Source organism: Ammodytes marinus (assembly GCF_949987685.1).
Source record: "Ammodytes marinus genome assembly, chromosome: 12".
NCBI classification, from domain to species: domain Eukaryota; kingdom Metazoa; phylum Chordata; class Actinopteri; order Uranoscopiformes; family Ammodytidae; genus Ammodytes; species Ammodytes marinus.
In genome coordinates this window covers 30,651,226-30,663,725 of record NC_137216.1, presented here as the reverse complement: position 1 = coordinate 30,663,725, position 12,500 = coordinate 30,651,226, and the positions used below count along the sequence as shown (strand labels likewise).

The following is a 12,500-nucleotide window of genomic DNA, read 5'->3' as shown; positions in this document are numbered from 1 at the left end:
ACATGCAGAGAACGACCCGGGCTGGATTCTAACCCGGGTCTGCTGTGAAGAGGACTGAGACTATATGGGGGTGGGGTGGGGGGGGGGGTTTCTAACCACTACACCACAAGCTCCCCCCCACCCCCTAGACATTTTTATGTTACATTCTCCCTTAAAACTATTACTTTTTATTTATTGGCTCTACATCCAAAGTTAGTTAGTAGTTACTTCACATTGCAAGGAATTCTGGGTATTGAAGTTTTCCAATTCATATAACGACTAAAACTACAAAGCCTTAATGTGACTACAAGGAACTTTTAAATATTTCTGAAACAGTCTCATTTTTCCTCAGATGATCATAAATTACATGTAACAGCAAACGAGACCATCAGTGCTAAAGAATGCTATTTTTATATAGTTTTACTTAATGCCTTTGTCATGGGTATACGGCACGCTCACCCAGGAACAACAGCTGGCGTGGTAAAAACACTACCGCATTTTGTCCAAAGGGGGGCGCTAGAATTACCACACACTGAAAGTTCCTCTGAGCACCTTTTAATGTGACCCCCAGACTCTGTGAATATAAAGCTGAATGTTACGATTTGAGTGATTTTTAAAAATGTACACGTTGAAATGTCGGAGCTTCTCTTCAGTTTGAGCACTTTTTGTTTTTCTCAATTTTTTTTGTCTTGTTTGTATTTTTTGAACTTTAGCTAACATCAGGTTTAGCTAGCTTAGCATCACCAATGCCTTACACACCAAATCGCCTTAAAGTAAAACACAGGGGGACACATTAAACACACACAGACAGACTGGGATTTAAACCTTAAAGGGACACTGTGTAACATTTTAAGTAATTTATTAGCTAAAATCAATATCCTCATTCATAAATATGTCCTCATTGGTGTATAATCACCTCTGCCAATAATCTGAATTATCCTCCTGAGCGGAGAATTACAAATATTAATATTACATTTTGTACATTGAGCAGGCAGGTCTTATGGAGGAATCCATGTTTTTGGAATGTCATCAGGTGCATTGTTTAGAATCTAGAATTGTTCTTGTCCTTGAAGGCCACTGTAGCTTCTGTTATTATTCTAAAGGGGTGGGGTTACCCAGGGAGCGTTGCATTCTAGAACTTTCTAGAACTTTCTTGATGATGTCATATTACACACTGCCCCTTTAAATACACAAGACATTTGTTATCAAAGCCAATGTCAGATTTATTTCTATCGCACATTTAAAAACAATATCAGTCGACCAAAGTGCTGCACAAAATTCAATACGACCAATGGGCTGTGGGAACTTCGAAACTCTCCCAAAATAACATGGGGACACATTTAATTACCAAACGTTTTACAAATATATTTTTACAAGATGTTTGTCATGGTATTTTTTTTTTTTTTGTATCTGGCTGCCTTTAAAAAAATACGTTGGTTAGCAGAGTTTTAGCACGTACAGAAGCTAACGTGTTTTTATGCTATAAGGCTCTTAAGACAACAATTCAGTTCATCGGTATCAAAACAACAGATCAACATTATCACAATTATACTTCAGCATCTCTGTCACAATATAAAACAACATTAATTGAGTAATTTTATCTATTAACTTACTGATTTGGCCATTTTTCTATCTACATATCTATCTTGTAATTTGGACAATTTTTAACTATGAGATCGTTAAAAATTAAAACATTTGCTTCTTGAAATGACAGCAAACCTATACAATCTGATCTCGTAGTTGCGTGAAATATTTTTACAATATTGTAATTGATCGGACAAGATGCTGTGTCGTACCCAAAAATCTTGTGGTAACGAGTAGCGTAACTTATCATTTTAGGAAGAAAAAAAATTACCTCAAAAGTTAGTGGTAAGATTTCGTAAATTTCATTAAAGGTGCAGTGTGTAATATGACATCATCAAGAAAGTTCTGCAAAGTTCTAGAATGCAACGCTCCCTGGGTAACCCCACCCCTTTCGAATAATAACAGAAGCTACAGTGGCCTTCAAAGACAAGAACAATTCTAAATTTTAAACAATGCACCTGATGACATTCCAACTATGACACTTCCAAAATGGCGTTGACAAGGCCTTGGTCCAAAGTATGGAGAAATATGGACATATATGAGACCCTTTCTAAGGGAAAAAATAATAATTCTAAAAAAAAAATTCAGCTAGTATGCACTAAATTAAACGTACTTATGGATATTATAATTTTTTTCTACAAAATCTGCTAGGAAATTAAAACCCAAAATTCTACACACTGCAGGTTTAAGAGTCACAAGTACCACATCTTTGAAAAAACAAATTTTAAGTCATTTTAATCATATTCTTATATTATTGTTTTGGCAGAATCACAATCAGTCAATCCGTTCCCAGTCTGCCGTTGCATTTCACGTGTCGGTAAAATCTTCACGCTTTCTTCTAGTCGCATTTTTTTCCACATTCCAGCGTTTTGTTTTGTGCTTTGAACATTTATTTAAATTTAATTGGAATAGTTCAAATTTTTTAAGCTTTTTTTTTAGCTTGTGGGCTTCACTCTCGAGGTTCAAGAAAAATTTGACAGAAAACATTCATGTAACCAATGCGTTCAATTTTTTATATAGAAATCGGGCAAAGGGTCGATCATGGCTATAGTTAGCTTAGCTCAAACACTTGTTGTCAATGGGAGCTTTAGCCTTCATCCACTTCATTGTTTCTTTCCAGTATGTGTTTGATTCTAAAATGACATAATAGGGGCGACTGTGGCTCAGTTGGTAGAGCAGGTTGGCCGATGATCAAAGGGTTGGAGGTTCGATCCCCGCCCTGCCACTTGTGTCATAGTTGTTGTGTCCTCGGGCAAGACACTTCACCCACCTTGCCTCGTGTGAATGTCGATAGTTAGCTGCTGCTATCGGTGTATGAATGTGTGTGTAAATGGGAACAGGTCTCCCTTGCAAAAGAGTCTCAGGTCTCAATGGGATTTACCTGTAGAAATAAAGGTTAAAGAAAATAAATAAAAAAATAGCCAAAAATATATCGGCAACATAACGCGGTGTCACAACAAGCACACAGGAGCATTTAGTGATGTTATGTAAAGTTTAATTTGACTGTCAGTGGATGCAGGCTAACGCTCCCATTGACTACCAGTATTTGAGCTAAGCTAACTAGCGATGAGATGAGCGAATGTTGCCTAGCTATTTCTTCTTCAAAAAATGCACACACACAGTTACAGGAACGGTTTCTGTGACCTTTTGTTGAACCTTGAAACAATGACGCAACAAAAAAAAAAAGCTAAAAATGTAAAATATTCTAACTTTTCCTTTTAAGGGCTGAAAAACCAAAGACAGTTGTGTGTTTCTTCACATGTGTGTGTGTGTGATTTTTCTTCTGCATTATGCCGTGTTACTTTTAAGTTTTGTTTGTTTTAAGAATGTTTTATTTTTAGACTTATTTAATGCACAGAGTCATAATTCTATAATATTATTGGAGAAATCTTCTCGCCAGCACTTAATTTTTGTCACAGTGTATTACGCCCCTATCCCCCCCCCTCGCCCCCCCCCCCCACCCCCCGCCGCCCCCCTCCATATTAAAATCCTGACAAGTGGACTCACTCCTAGACGGATTTGTTTTTGTATTAGTTGTATGTAGATTCTTTTTCTCTGATAATTTTTATAAATATATATCAGTTTGATGGACTGCAGATTGTCATGTATGAGACACTACGACTGTAGTTACTCACCGAAACCAAATAAAAGATTCACAAACCAAAAGTATCGCTGTTTTATTATAATGTTTAGATAATTAAGTTACTTTATTAGTCAACGGTTACATTGAAATGTGTCTTTTCGCATATCCCCTCTCAAGTTCCCACACTCCAGAGGGGGTCAGAGCGCAGGGTCAGCCATAGTACAGACAGACAGACAGACAGACAGACAGACACACTCCAGAGGGGGTCCTCACACAGGGTCAGCCATAGTACAGCGCCCCTGGAGCAGTTTTGGGGTTAAGTGTCTTGCTCAAGGACACAATGGTAGAGATGGTCGGGCAACGTAGATGTAATAGCAGCCACCACTAGTTTTACTACTACTAACACCCTCCTGTCCGGTGCCGGGAATCCAACCAGAGACCTCATGGTTACTGGGAGGAACCAGAGACCTCATGGTTACTGGGAGGAGGAACCAGAGATCTCATGGTTACTGGGAGGAACCAGAGACCTCATGGTTACTGGGATGAACCAGAGACCTCATGGTTACTGGGAGGAGGAACCAGCGACCTCATGGTTACTGGGAGGAACCAGCGACCTCATGGAAGAAATACATTTTGAAAAACACCCCCTCTCAAAATTGATTTATCTTCATCCGAGAATCAAATCCCTTGGTGGGTATATTTGCATGACTGATGTTAATAAGCGGAGTAAGTTTCATGAGCGTGAGACTTTCCTTGTGGGAGATAGCAACCCTAGTCCAACCCTAACCCTACAGAAAATGAATGGAATTCAATGTAAATAGCCCCAAAATGGACTGGCTTGCTGTGAAAAGCACCCCCCTCTCAAAATTGATTTCTCTTCACCCGAGAATCAAATCCTTTGGTGGGTATATTTGCATGACTGATGTTGATAAGTGGAGTAAGTTTCATGAGCGTCAGACTTTCCTTGTGGGAGATTCCATTTAATTTTCTGTAGGGTTAGGGTTGGGCTAGGGTTGCTATCTCCCACAAGGAAAGTCTGACGCTCATGAAACTTACTCCACTTATTAACATCCGTCATGCAAATATACCCACCAAAGGATTTGATTCTCGGATGAAGAGAAATCCATTTTGAGAAGCACCCCCTCTCAAAAAAAAAAGAATGCACCGAGGATTATGTTACATTATTGACCAGTTATTACATTATGAGTTTTAGACTTTTTGTTGTTATATGATCTGCTCTTACAGCTGCTGTGTGTGTGTGTGTGTGTGTGTGTGTGTGTGTGTGTGTGTGTGTGTGTGTGTGTGTGTGTGTGTGTGTGTGAGAGTGTGTGAGAGAGAGAGAGACTGTGTGTGTCTGTGCTGGCTTGTCTTTTTACACTAGTGACCCCAGTGGCTTGTGGGTATTGTATTTCACTCGTCAGCTCGTTGAGATTCTGAGGCTCGAGTTACAGAAGCTGGGAACACATTGTACAGTGAAGAGTTTGTAATACACACTCCCTGCGTTCCAAATCACATACTCTTTCTTTTTACTACACTACATACTAAAGTTCAGAAGAGTTTAAGTCTTTTTACTACACTACATACTAAAGTACAGAAGAGTTTTATGGCGAGGAGAGAGAAAAAAATCAGATAAGGAAGATTTATTTTCATTATGTTGAGAAATGTCAAGAATAAAGGCGAATACTCCAAAATGCTATTGGAGTTAGTGGGGCATTTATGTATTTGAAGCCTACTACAATTGACGAGCATGTATTGGGACATCCTAAATCTTTTTCTGGCATACTTAATAGTAGGGAAGTATGGGGATTGGAACGCAGGGACAGACTGCACCACAGACAGAATGCTTAGTCGTACAGACACGGTTGGAAAGTCTGAATCAGCGATATCTTTAAATAGAGGAAAATACAGCTCTGGAAAAAATGAAGAGACCACTCCAAATGTTCAGTGTCTCTCGTTTGACTATTTATAGGCATATGTTTGAGTAGAATGAACATTTTGGTTTTATAATACAAACTACTGACAACATTTCTACCAAATTCCAATACATTTTTTGTCATTAAAGAGCATTTTCAATAAGTAATGTAGAGATGAAGATTGAAGAAAAATCCAGACTGGTCTCTTAATTATTTCCGGAGCTGTATATATATAATACTATTCTGTAAAGAAAAAAGAGATGCACAATATTAAGAGTGTCATGATGTGGGATATATCTAATGTGGGCCTATAACCAATCAACTTATAGAATGATTTTACAGTCGCTTTAACAGTTACAGGGTCGGTGGTTGGATCCCCCGTCTCCCCGCCACATGTCCAAGTGTCCCTGGGCAAAGAGACACTGAACCCTAAATGTCTCCTGATAGTTAGCTTGCACCCTGCGTGGTAGCTGCTGCTGCTATCGGTGTATGAATGTGTGTGTGAATGGGTGAATGTGTACAAAACAATGTAAAGCGCTTTGGGTCTGTGAAAAACCTGGGAAAAGAGCTTTATAAGTGGAGTCCATTTACCATTGATAGACTTTGATAAATGGTAATAAGTGATAATCATAGAGTTGTAAATAGAAACAGCCTTTTCTATGCAGCCTGTCAGTGTCACTCAGTGCGTTTCCATGGCACAACTAGATTGGATTAAGACATATACTGCTGCTGCTTCTTTTTAAATGTATTCATAAACATAAATCTGTATTTTACTTTTTTACCATGTTGTATATTGATGCATTTTAGCTTGTGTTACTTGTTTTGTGTCATGTTGTATGTACTACAGCTGCTGGATTTTTGAATTTCCCTGAAGGAACACTCCCCAGGGATCAATAAAGTGTCTATCTATCTATCTATCTATCTATCTATCTATCTATCTATCTATCTATCTATCTATCTATCTATCTAACTATCTATCTATCTATCTATATACCGAACTAGACACTCGAACGGACCGCGTCACTTGTCTGAGTATACATGGCCTTTCAGGAATCGGATAAATGTCCGATGCATGGCTGTCTCCACCATGCTAGGTGGCGCTGTAGCCCTTTCAACAAGTGGTTATAGAGCCACGTCCGGTTCCCTTCCGGCAACAACCCTACTATTTATTACGCAGGGATTCTGGAGCAAGCGCAGAACGACAACTCCGATATGAGATATCCGATCCCTGTATACATGCAAAGAGAATGCCGACTATGAACGAGTTATCTAGGTGTTCTTATCCGACTTCGCTTGTCCGTTAATGTGCCGATTTGTGTGCGAAGTAGATCGGATAAAGGTGTTTACTTGCATTTTACAAGTCCTGTTGAAGTCTTATTCGTTTAGTTATCCGATTATGAGTCTGCACGTAAACGCACTGACTCGACCTCTGATTTTAATCAATTCAAGTGAAAGATTATTCTGAACACTTTGTATTTATCTGTATAATCCCAAAGCATTAAAGCTGGGGTGGAGGGGGGCGCCTTTAGCTCAGTTGGTAGGGCGTCCCCCTCCCGGGCCGGGCCCAGCAGCAGACCCGGGTTCGATTCCCACCCACGGTCGTTCTCTGCATGTCACTCCCCTCTCTGCCCCATTTCACCTCTGTCTCTCTGCACTATCAATAAAGCATAAAAATGCCAAAAAAATATCTTTAAAAAAAAAAAAAAAAAAAAAAGCTGGGGTGGAGGATTTGGGGGAGAAAATAGCAGTTGGGATAGAGATTCGAAACCAAATACCTCAACCGCTCCACTTGTTCTCTTTGGTCCCTCCCCTATGGTCCCTCCCTGACACGCTCTACACCAACAAAGTTGTGCCAAAGTGAATGGACTGTCCCAACAGCCAATGAGAACAGAGAATTCGAGCCTCTCTCTGATTGGTCAAAGTGTACAGCTCATGTTAACTTTGACCAATCAGAAAGCATATACCCCAGCTTTAACGTGTGCAAAAAATAGGACAGCTGCATTTATATTTGGGTTTTTATCAAGTGTGGATTTAAAGTAGCCTGGCGCTACCAGACCATCGTACTTCACTTCATTTGTACAGAAGGTCTGGCAGTGCTGTAATTGGCAAACGTTCACTCATGGAGGCGGGTGTCTGTTAAAGTTTAAAACTATTGGATCTGCCCAGTGCCACTCTGGATCAGCCAACCAATCGCATAACGTTTGGTCGTCACGTGTGTCATGAGCCGGCTTCTGGCAACTGAAACTGGAGCGCGACTTCGACGTCATCGTTCTCAGCCACTCGCTCTGTTCGCTGATTGGACCGGCTGTCGAATCTCCGGCAAAACTGGGAAATGGGCTGTACACCCAGACTGACTACTGAAGGGAAAATAAAATTTGGCCGGAAGTAGGCGGGCGGGCGGAGCCAGGCTAGATTTAAAGGTGCTCCTGGTAACTTTCAGATTGTGTTCATTCTAGCGCCATCACAACTGAAAGAGGCTGCGGTAAAGGCCTAGAAAAGCATCACAAAAGAAGAATGCAAAAGTTTTGTGATGTCGATGGGTCACAGCACAGGTCTGATGCAGTTATTGCAAGCGAAGGATTTGCAACAAAATATTAAGTCTTATTCACTTCAATTTATTTTAAGTGTATGTGTTCCAATACTTTTGCTCATCTAAAAATGTGGTGTTCCTTTACAAACAATGCGATCTTCTAAGTTGTGTATCAGATCCAGATGTGTGTGTTGTGTGTGTGTGTGTGTGTGTGTGTGTGTGTGTGTGTGTGTGTGTGTGTGTGTGTGTGTGTGTGTGTGTGTGTTCAACTCCTCAAAAAACATGGATTCTGACCAGACAAATCTCTTCCAACAATTGAGAAAAACTTGTAAAATAAACTTGAATGCAAATAAAAAAAAACAATCCTTTTAATTTGCTACGTCACATGTTCAAAAGCATTTTATAATCCAAACACGATCTCTGACACTGCCGCCATCTTTGACCCGGGCATATGGCACTCACACTCCCCACTGTGTGTGTGTGTGTGTGTGTGTGTGTGAGTGTGTGTGTGTGTGTGTGTGTGTGTGAGTGTGTGTGTGTGTGTGTGTGTGTGTGTGTATATATATGTATAAAAATCTCCCACAGTCATATATCCATAAGAGGAAAAAATGCATAGGAGGCAGAAGCTACCAGAGAAAATGCCCGAATGCATTAAGAAGATTAATGGAATATGAACCACGCATAGCCGACATCTGTTTAGCAGATAACTAAAGCATACAGCTATCTCCATTAAACGTACACTTAACATGTGAAAGAACATATATCAAATAAAACACTCTCGTAAAGCGATGAATATCACGTAATATTAATTAAAATGGAGGTTTAAGCAGTAAAATGGGTGACTGGGTGAAAGTTCACATAGATTTATATATTTTTTTTTCACCGCGGCCGTACAGCAGGGACAGATATGTAAGCAGTGATGTAGTTCATCTATTAATATCGTAGATTATTGTATTAAAAAAAACAGCACATCTGAACGGCAGCTTTTCTGTTATAGTGTCACTTCAGAAAATGTGAAAAATTTAGAGAAAATGGCCACCAGACATACACAATCAACCCTGCGTTCCAGTCCCCCATACTATCTACTATTTAGTATGGTAGAAAAAATATTTAAGCCAGTCCTTCCTTTCCTTTCTTTCTGGAACAATTCCTCTGCTTTCATTTTGCGTCATCAAAAAAATATAATAACATCATAGAAAAGTTTTTTTTTTTCTTCGCCGAACGCATCCAGACTATTTCCAACACACAGTATAGTATGTGAACAGGTCGCAAAAAGGGTCTTCAGTGGGCGCTCCGGTGGTGTAGTGGATAGAGCGTGTACCATATTGGCTCCGACCTTCGTTGCAGTGGTCGCGGGTTCAAATCCGACTCGTGGACCTTTACTGCAGGTCATCCCCCCTCTCTCTCTCTCTCTCTCTCTCTCTCTCTCTGTCTCCCCATTTCAACTCTGTACTGTCTAATAAAGCTGGAAAATGCCCAAAAAATTATCTTAAAAAAAAAATGGTCTTCAGTGTTTGCAGCATGTGTATGTAGGTTTATCCACACAGTCTCCATACGTGAAGGCGGCTTTTATCTCATCGGGCAATTTGAAACAAGCTGCTCCTTCCTTTCCTTTGTAGATGCAAAAAGTAAAAACACACCCATTTCTCTAAGCACTTCTTCAAGTTCCATAAAGACTCAAATGAACGTCTAAGAAAGCCATCGTCCACACTACTGCCATGAAGCATAGCAGCGATCGGCTGGCTCCAAATCGCCCCCCGACACCTCCTGACAGCTGTCCGTCTATCGGCTCGGGCTGCGTCCCATTTCGTACGCTCTCGGTTCCATTCCCAATCTCCTCCCTCAGCTCCTGCTGCAGAAGCTTCGAGATGAGACTGTTGAATCGATTCTCTGTCGTCGCTACAACAATCGCCGTGGAAACCGTGGTTAAATTCAGCTCGGCGGGGTTGATACACGTGCCGTTAATTTTAGCAAAAACGACCTCGCTTAAATCCTGCCCGGCAACAGATGACGGGGACGCGCAGGGCACATCGCGGACCAGCTGGTAGCTTTCCATCCAATCCTTGAGCCACTCCAACTCACAGTCGCACTGCCACGGATTCCTGAACAGAAAAAGTCGCCCTAGTAAATAGACGGGTTGAAACACAGGGAATGGCAGCGAGGAGAGGTTGTTGCTGTTCAAATGTAGCGTTATCAAGCTCGTGAGGTTCTCGAAAGTTCCCTCTTCGATGGAGTGAACTTGGTTTCGGTCGAGGTATAAGACTTCTAGTTCAACCAGGTCGGAGAACCAGGAGTTGGAGATGTTGGTGAGTTGGTTTCCCCCCAGATTGAGCATCTTGAGGCGGGTTAATCCTTTGAAAGCGTCGGGGGGCAGGACGGTAAGCTGGTTGTCGTTCAGGTAAAAGTTTTCCAGTCGAACGAGATCCTGAAACGATCGGTCGTGAATCACGTTGATGCGGTTCTCCTGCAGGTTCAGAAATCTGGGAAAGAAGACATCGGAAAAAAGAGATTTTTTTTTAAGCACTGGTCAATTTAACACACACAGACACTAACACACACACGCACACACACACACACACACACTGCAGGTTCAGGTATCTGGGAAAGAAGACATTTTATAGATTTTTGTCTATTTATCTTCCATAACATCTTCTTTCATACTAGAATAAATCAAATCAAAGGAGGGAAATGAGGAGTTTACGATCATGTTTTCATTATGATGTAGAGAGAAAGATTTTTTTGGCATTTTTATGCTTTATTGATAGTGTAGAGACAGAGGTGAAATGGGGCAGAGAGGGGAGTGACATGCAGAGAACGACCGCGGGCTGGAATCAAACCCGGGTCTGCTGCGGGGGGGGTGGGGGAGGGACGCCTTACCAACTGAGCTAAGGGCGCCCCAGAAAGAGCTTTTTGAATTTGTTTGTATGGTGTATAAGCAGGGCTGTACAGTGCGACAGGTTTGATCGCATTTGCTACTGAAATTGATCACGTGCGATGATGAATACAAATCCATTCGCACTCGTGCGATAGGTTGCTAATGAGGAGAGGCTGTCTTTGAAACACAGAGGAGCGCTGCACAACACTGCTTAGAGTGCTTTACATTAATACTCCAAATGCGGGTAAATGTAAACTTAGGCAAGTAAGTTATTGAGTCTACCCTCCACTTTGGCTGGTGAAAGACGTGTGCTCAGGATCTGTGCTCGTGCAGCGATTCTAGGTATAAAAACTTCACCAACGGTAATTACCGGAAGGAGACGGCACATTACCGCAGTTAAGTTAGCGCGTGTACAAACAGAACATTTCCTGTGCGCCTTCACATTAAAAGCCTGTTACTAGCCAAACGTGAGTTGACTTTTATTTTGAAGCCGGTAAGAACAGGAAGTTAGCGCTTTTTTCTAGCTTGAAAGGCAACTCCTTCAGCTGCAGAGAGCAGTCAACAGTAGCCTAGTCTATTTAAACAAAGTTTTAAATAAGCCACTGAAAAGCTACTCCCAACACATTCACAACAACCTATTTAATTTATCCTAAATTGTACCAATATGTATACTTATTTATTTAATAGGCTATGTTTAATGTTTTAAAGTTTGGTTTTAATTAACAGAAGAAGGACATTATAATAATAATAATTCTGAATCAGCAAAAAATTGCAATTGGCAGGTTAGATTATTTTGTCTGAATTGCAATCAGTGCACCCCTATTCATTTTTCCATAATTATTACTGCACACACTAGGATATAATATTAACTGAGAATCTCAAATGAGACCAAGCTAACATGCTCAAAGGTAATTAGAGCGAAATGCAAGGGTTAAGGTTATGCAAGTTTTCGATCATACTTTGTGTGCTACCAAATTTATTTTTGTGCTACTGAATTTTTTTGCTTGCTAGCACCAGTGCTACCACCTAAAAAAATAAGCGTACAGCCCTGTGTATAAGGGTCATTAAATAAAAATAAATAAAAAATATGCTACAATAATAATACAATAATCTATCGGCCTATTTTCACATAAAAACAGCAACAGAAAAATCCATAGGCAGCACAACTTTAACACGCATATAAAAGGCCCTGTGACTTACTTGAGACCGCCCAGGCCCAGCAGTGAGTTGTAGGCCACTGCTTCGATCTTACAGCGCTCCAGATAGATGTGTGTCAGGTTCTCCATTCCCCTGATGGAACCCGGTATCCGTCTGAACTTATTCTCGAAGCAGAACAGCTCCTTTTAAAGACACAGTGCGTAGAATTTAATGTCAAAGTCAAATTTATTTCCATAGCACATTTTAAAAACAACATCAGATGACCAAAGTACAATACAAAACAACATAAGATACATGAAAATTAAAAATCGTAGGAGTGTCAAAAAGCTCAAATGTTGTTAAACCTGCAGTGTGTAGAATTTTGGGTTTTATTTCCTA

At 40.5% G+C, this 12,500-nt stretch overlaps 2 protein-coding genes across 2 annotated transcripts in view; one reads left to right on the top strand and one right to left on the bottom strand.

The window, feature by feature from the left end:
* The window catches only part of mylka (myosin, light chain kinase a), a gene marked incomplete at its 5' end in the record, with an annotated part of 228,217 nt that overhangs the window by 79,210 nt on the left and 136,507 nt on the right, over positions 1 to 12,500 (top strand). The window contains one exon of the mRNA XM_080038536.1: positions 1 to 370. This exon is cut by the window's left edge and continues 644 nt beyond it. The remainder of the gene's footprint in view (positions 371 to 12,500) is intronic.
* nyx (nyctalopin) overlaps positions 9,750 to 12,500 on the bottom strand; it is a gene marked incomplete at both ends in the record, with an annotated part of 6,897 nt that continues 4,146 nt past the window's right edge. The window contains 2 exons of the mRNA XM_080038535.1: positions 9,750 to 10,569; positions 12,165 to 12,304. Coding sequence (XP_079894661.1) covers positions 9,750 to 10,569; positions 12,165 to 12,304 — 960 coding nt within the window. The remainder of the gene's footprint in view (positions 10,570 to 12,164; positions 12,305 to 12,500) is intronic.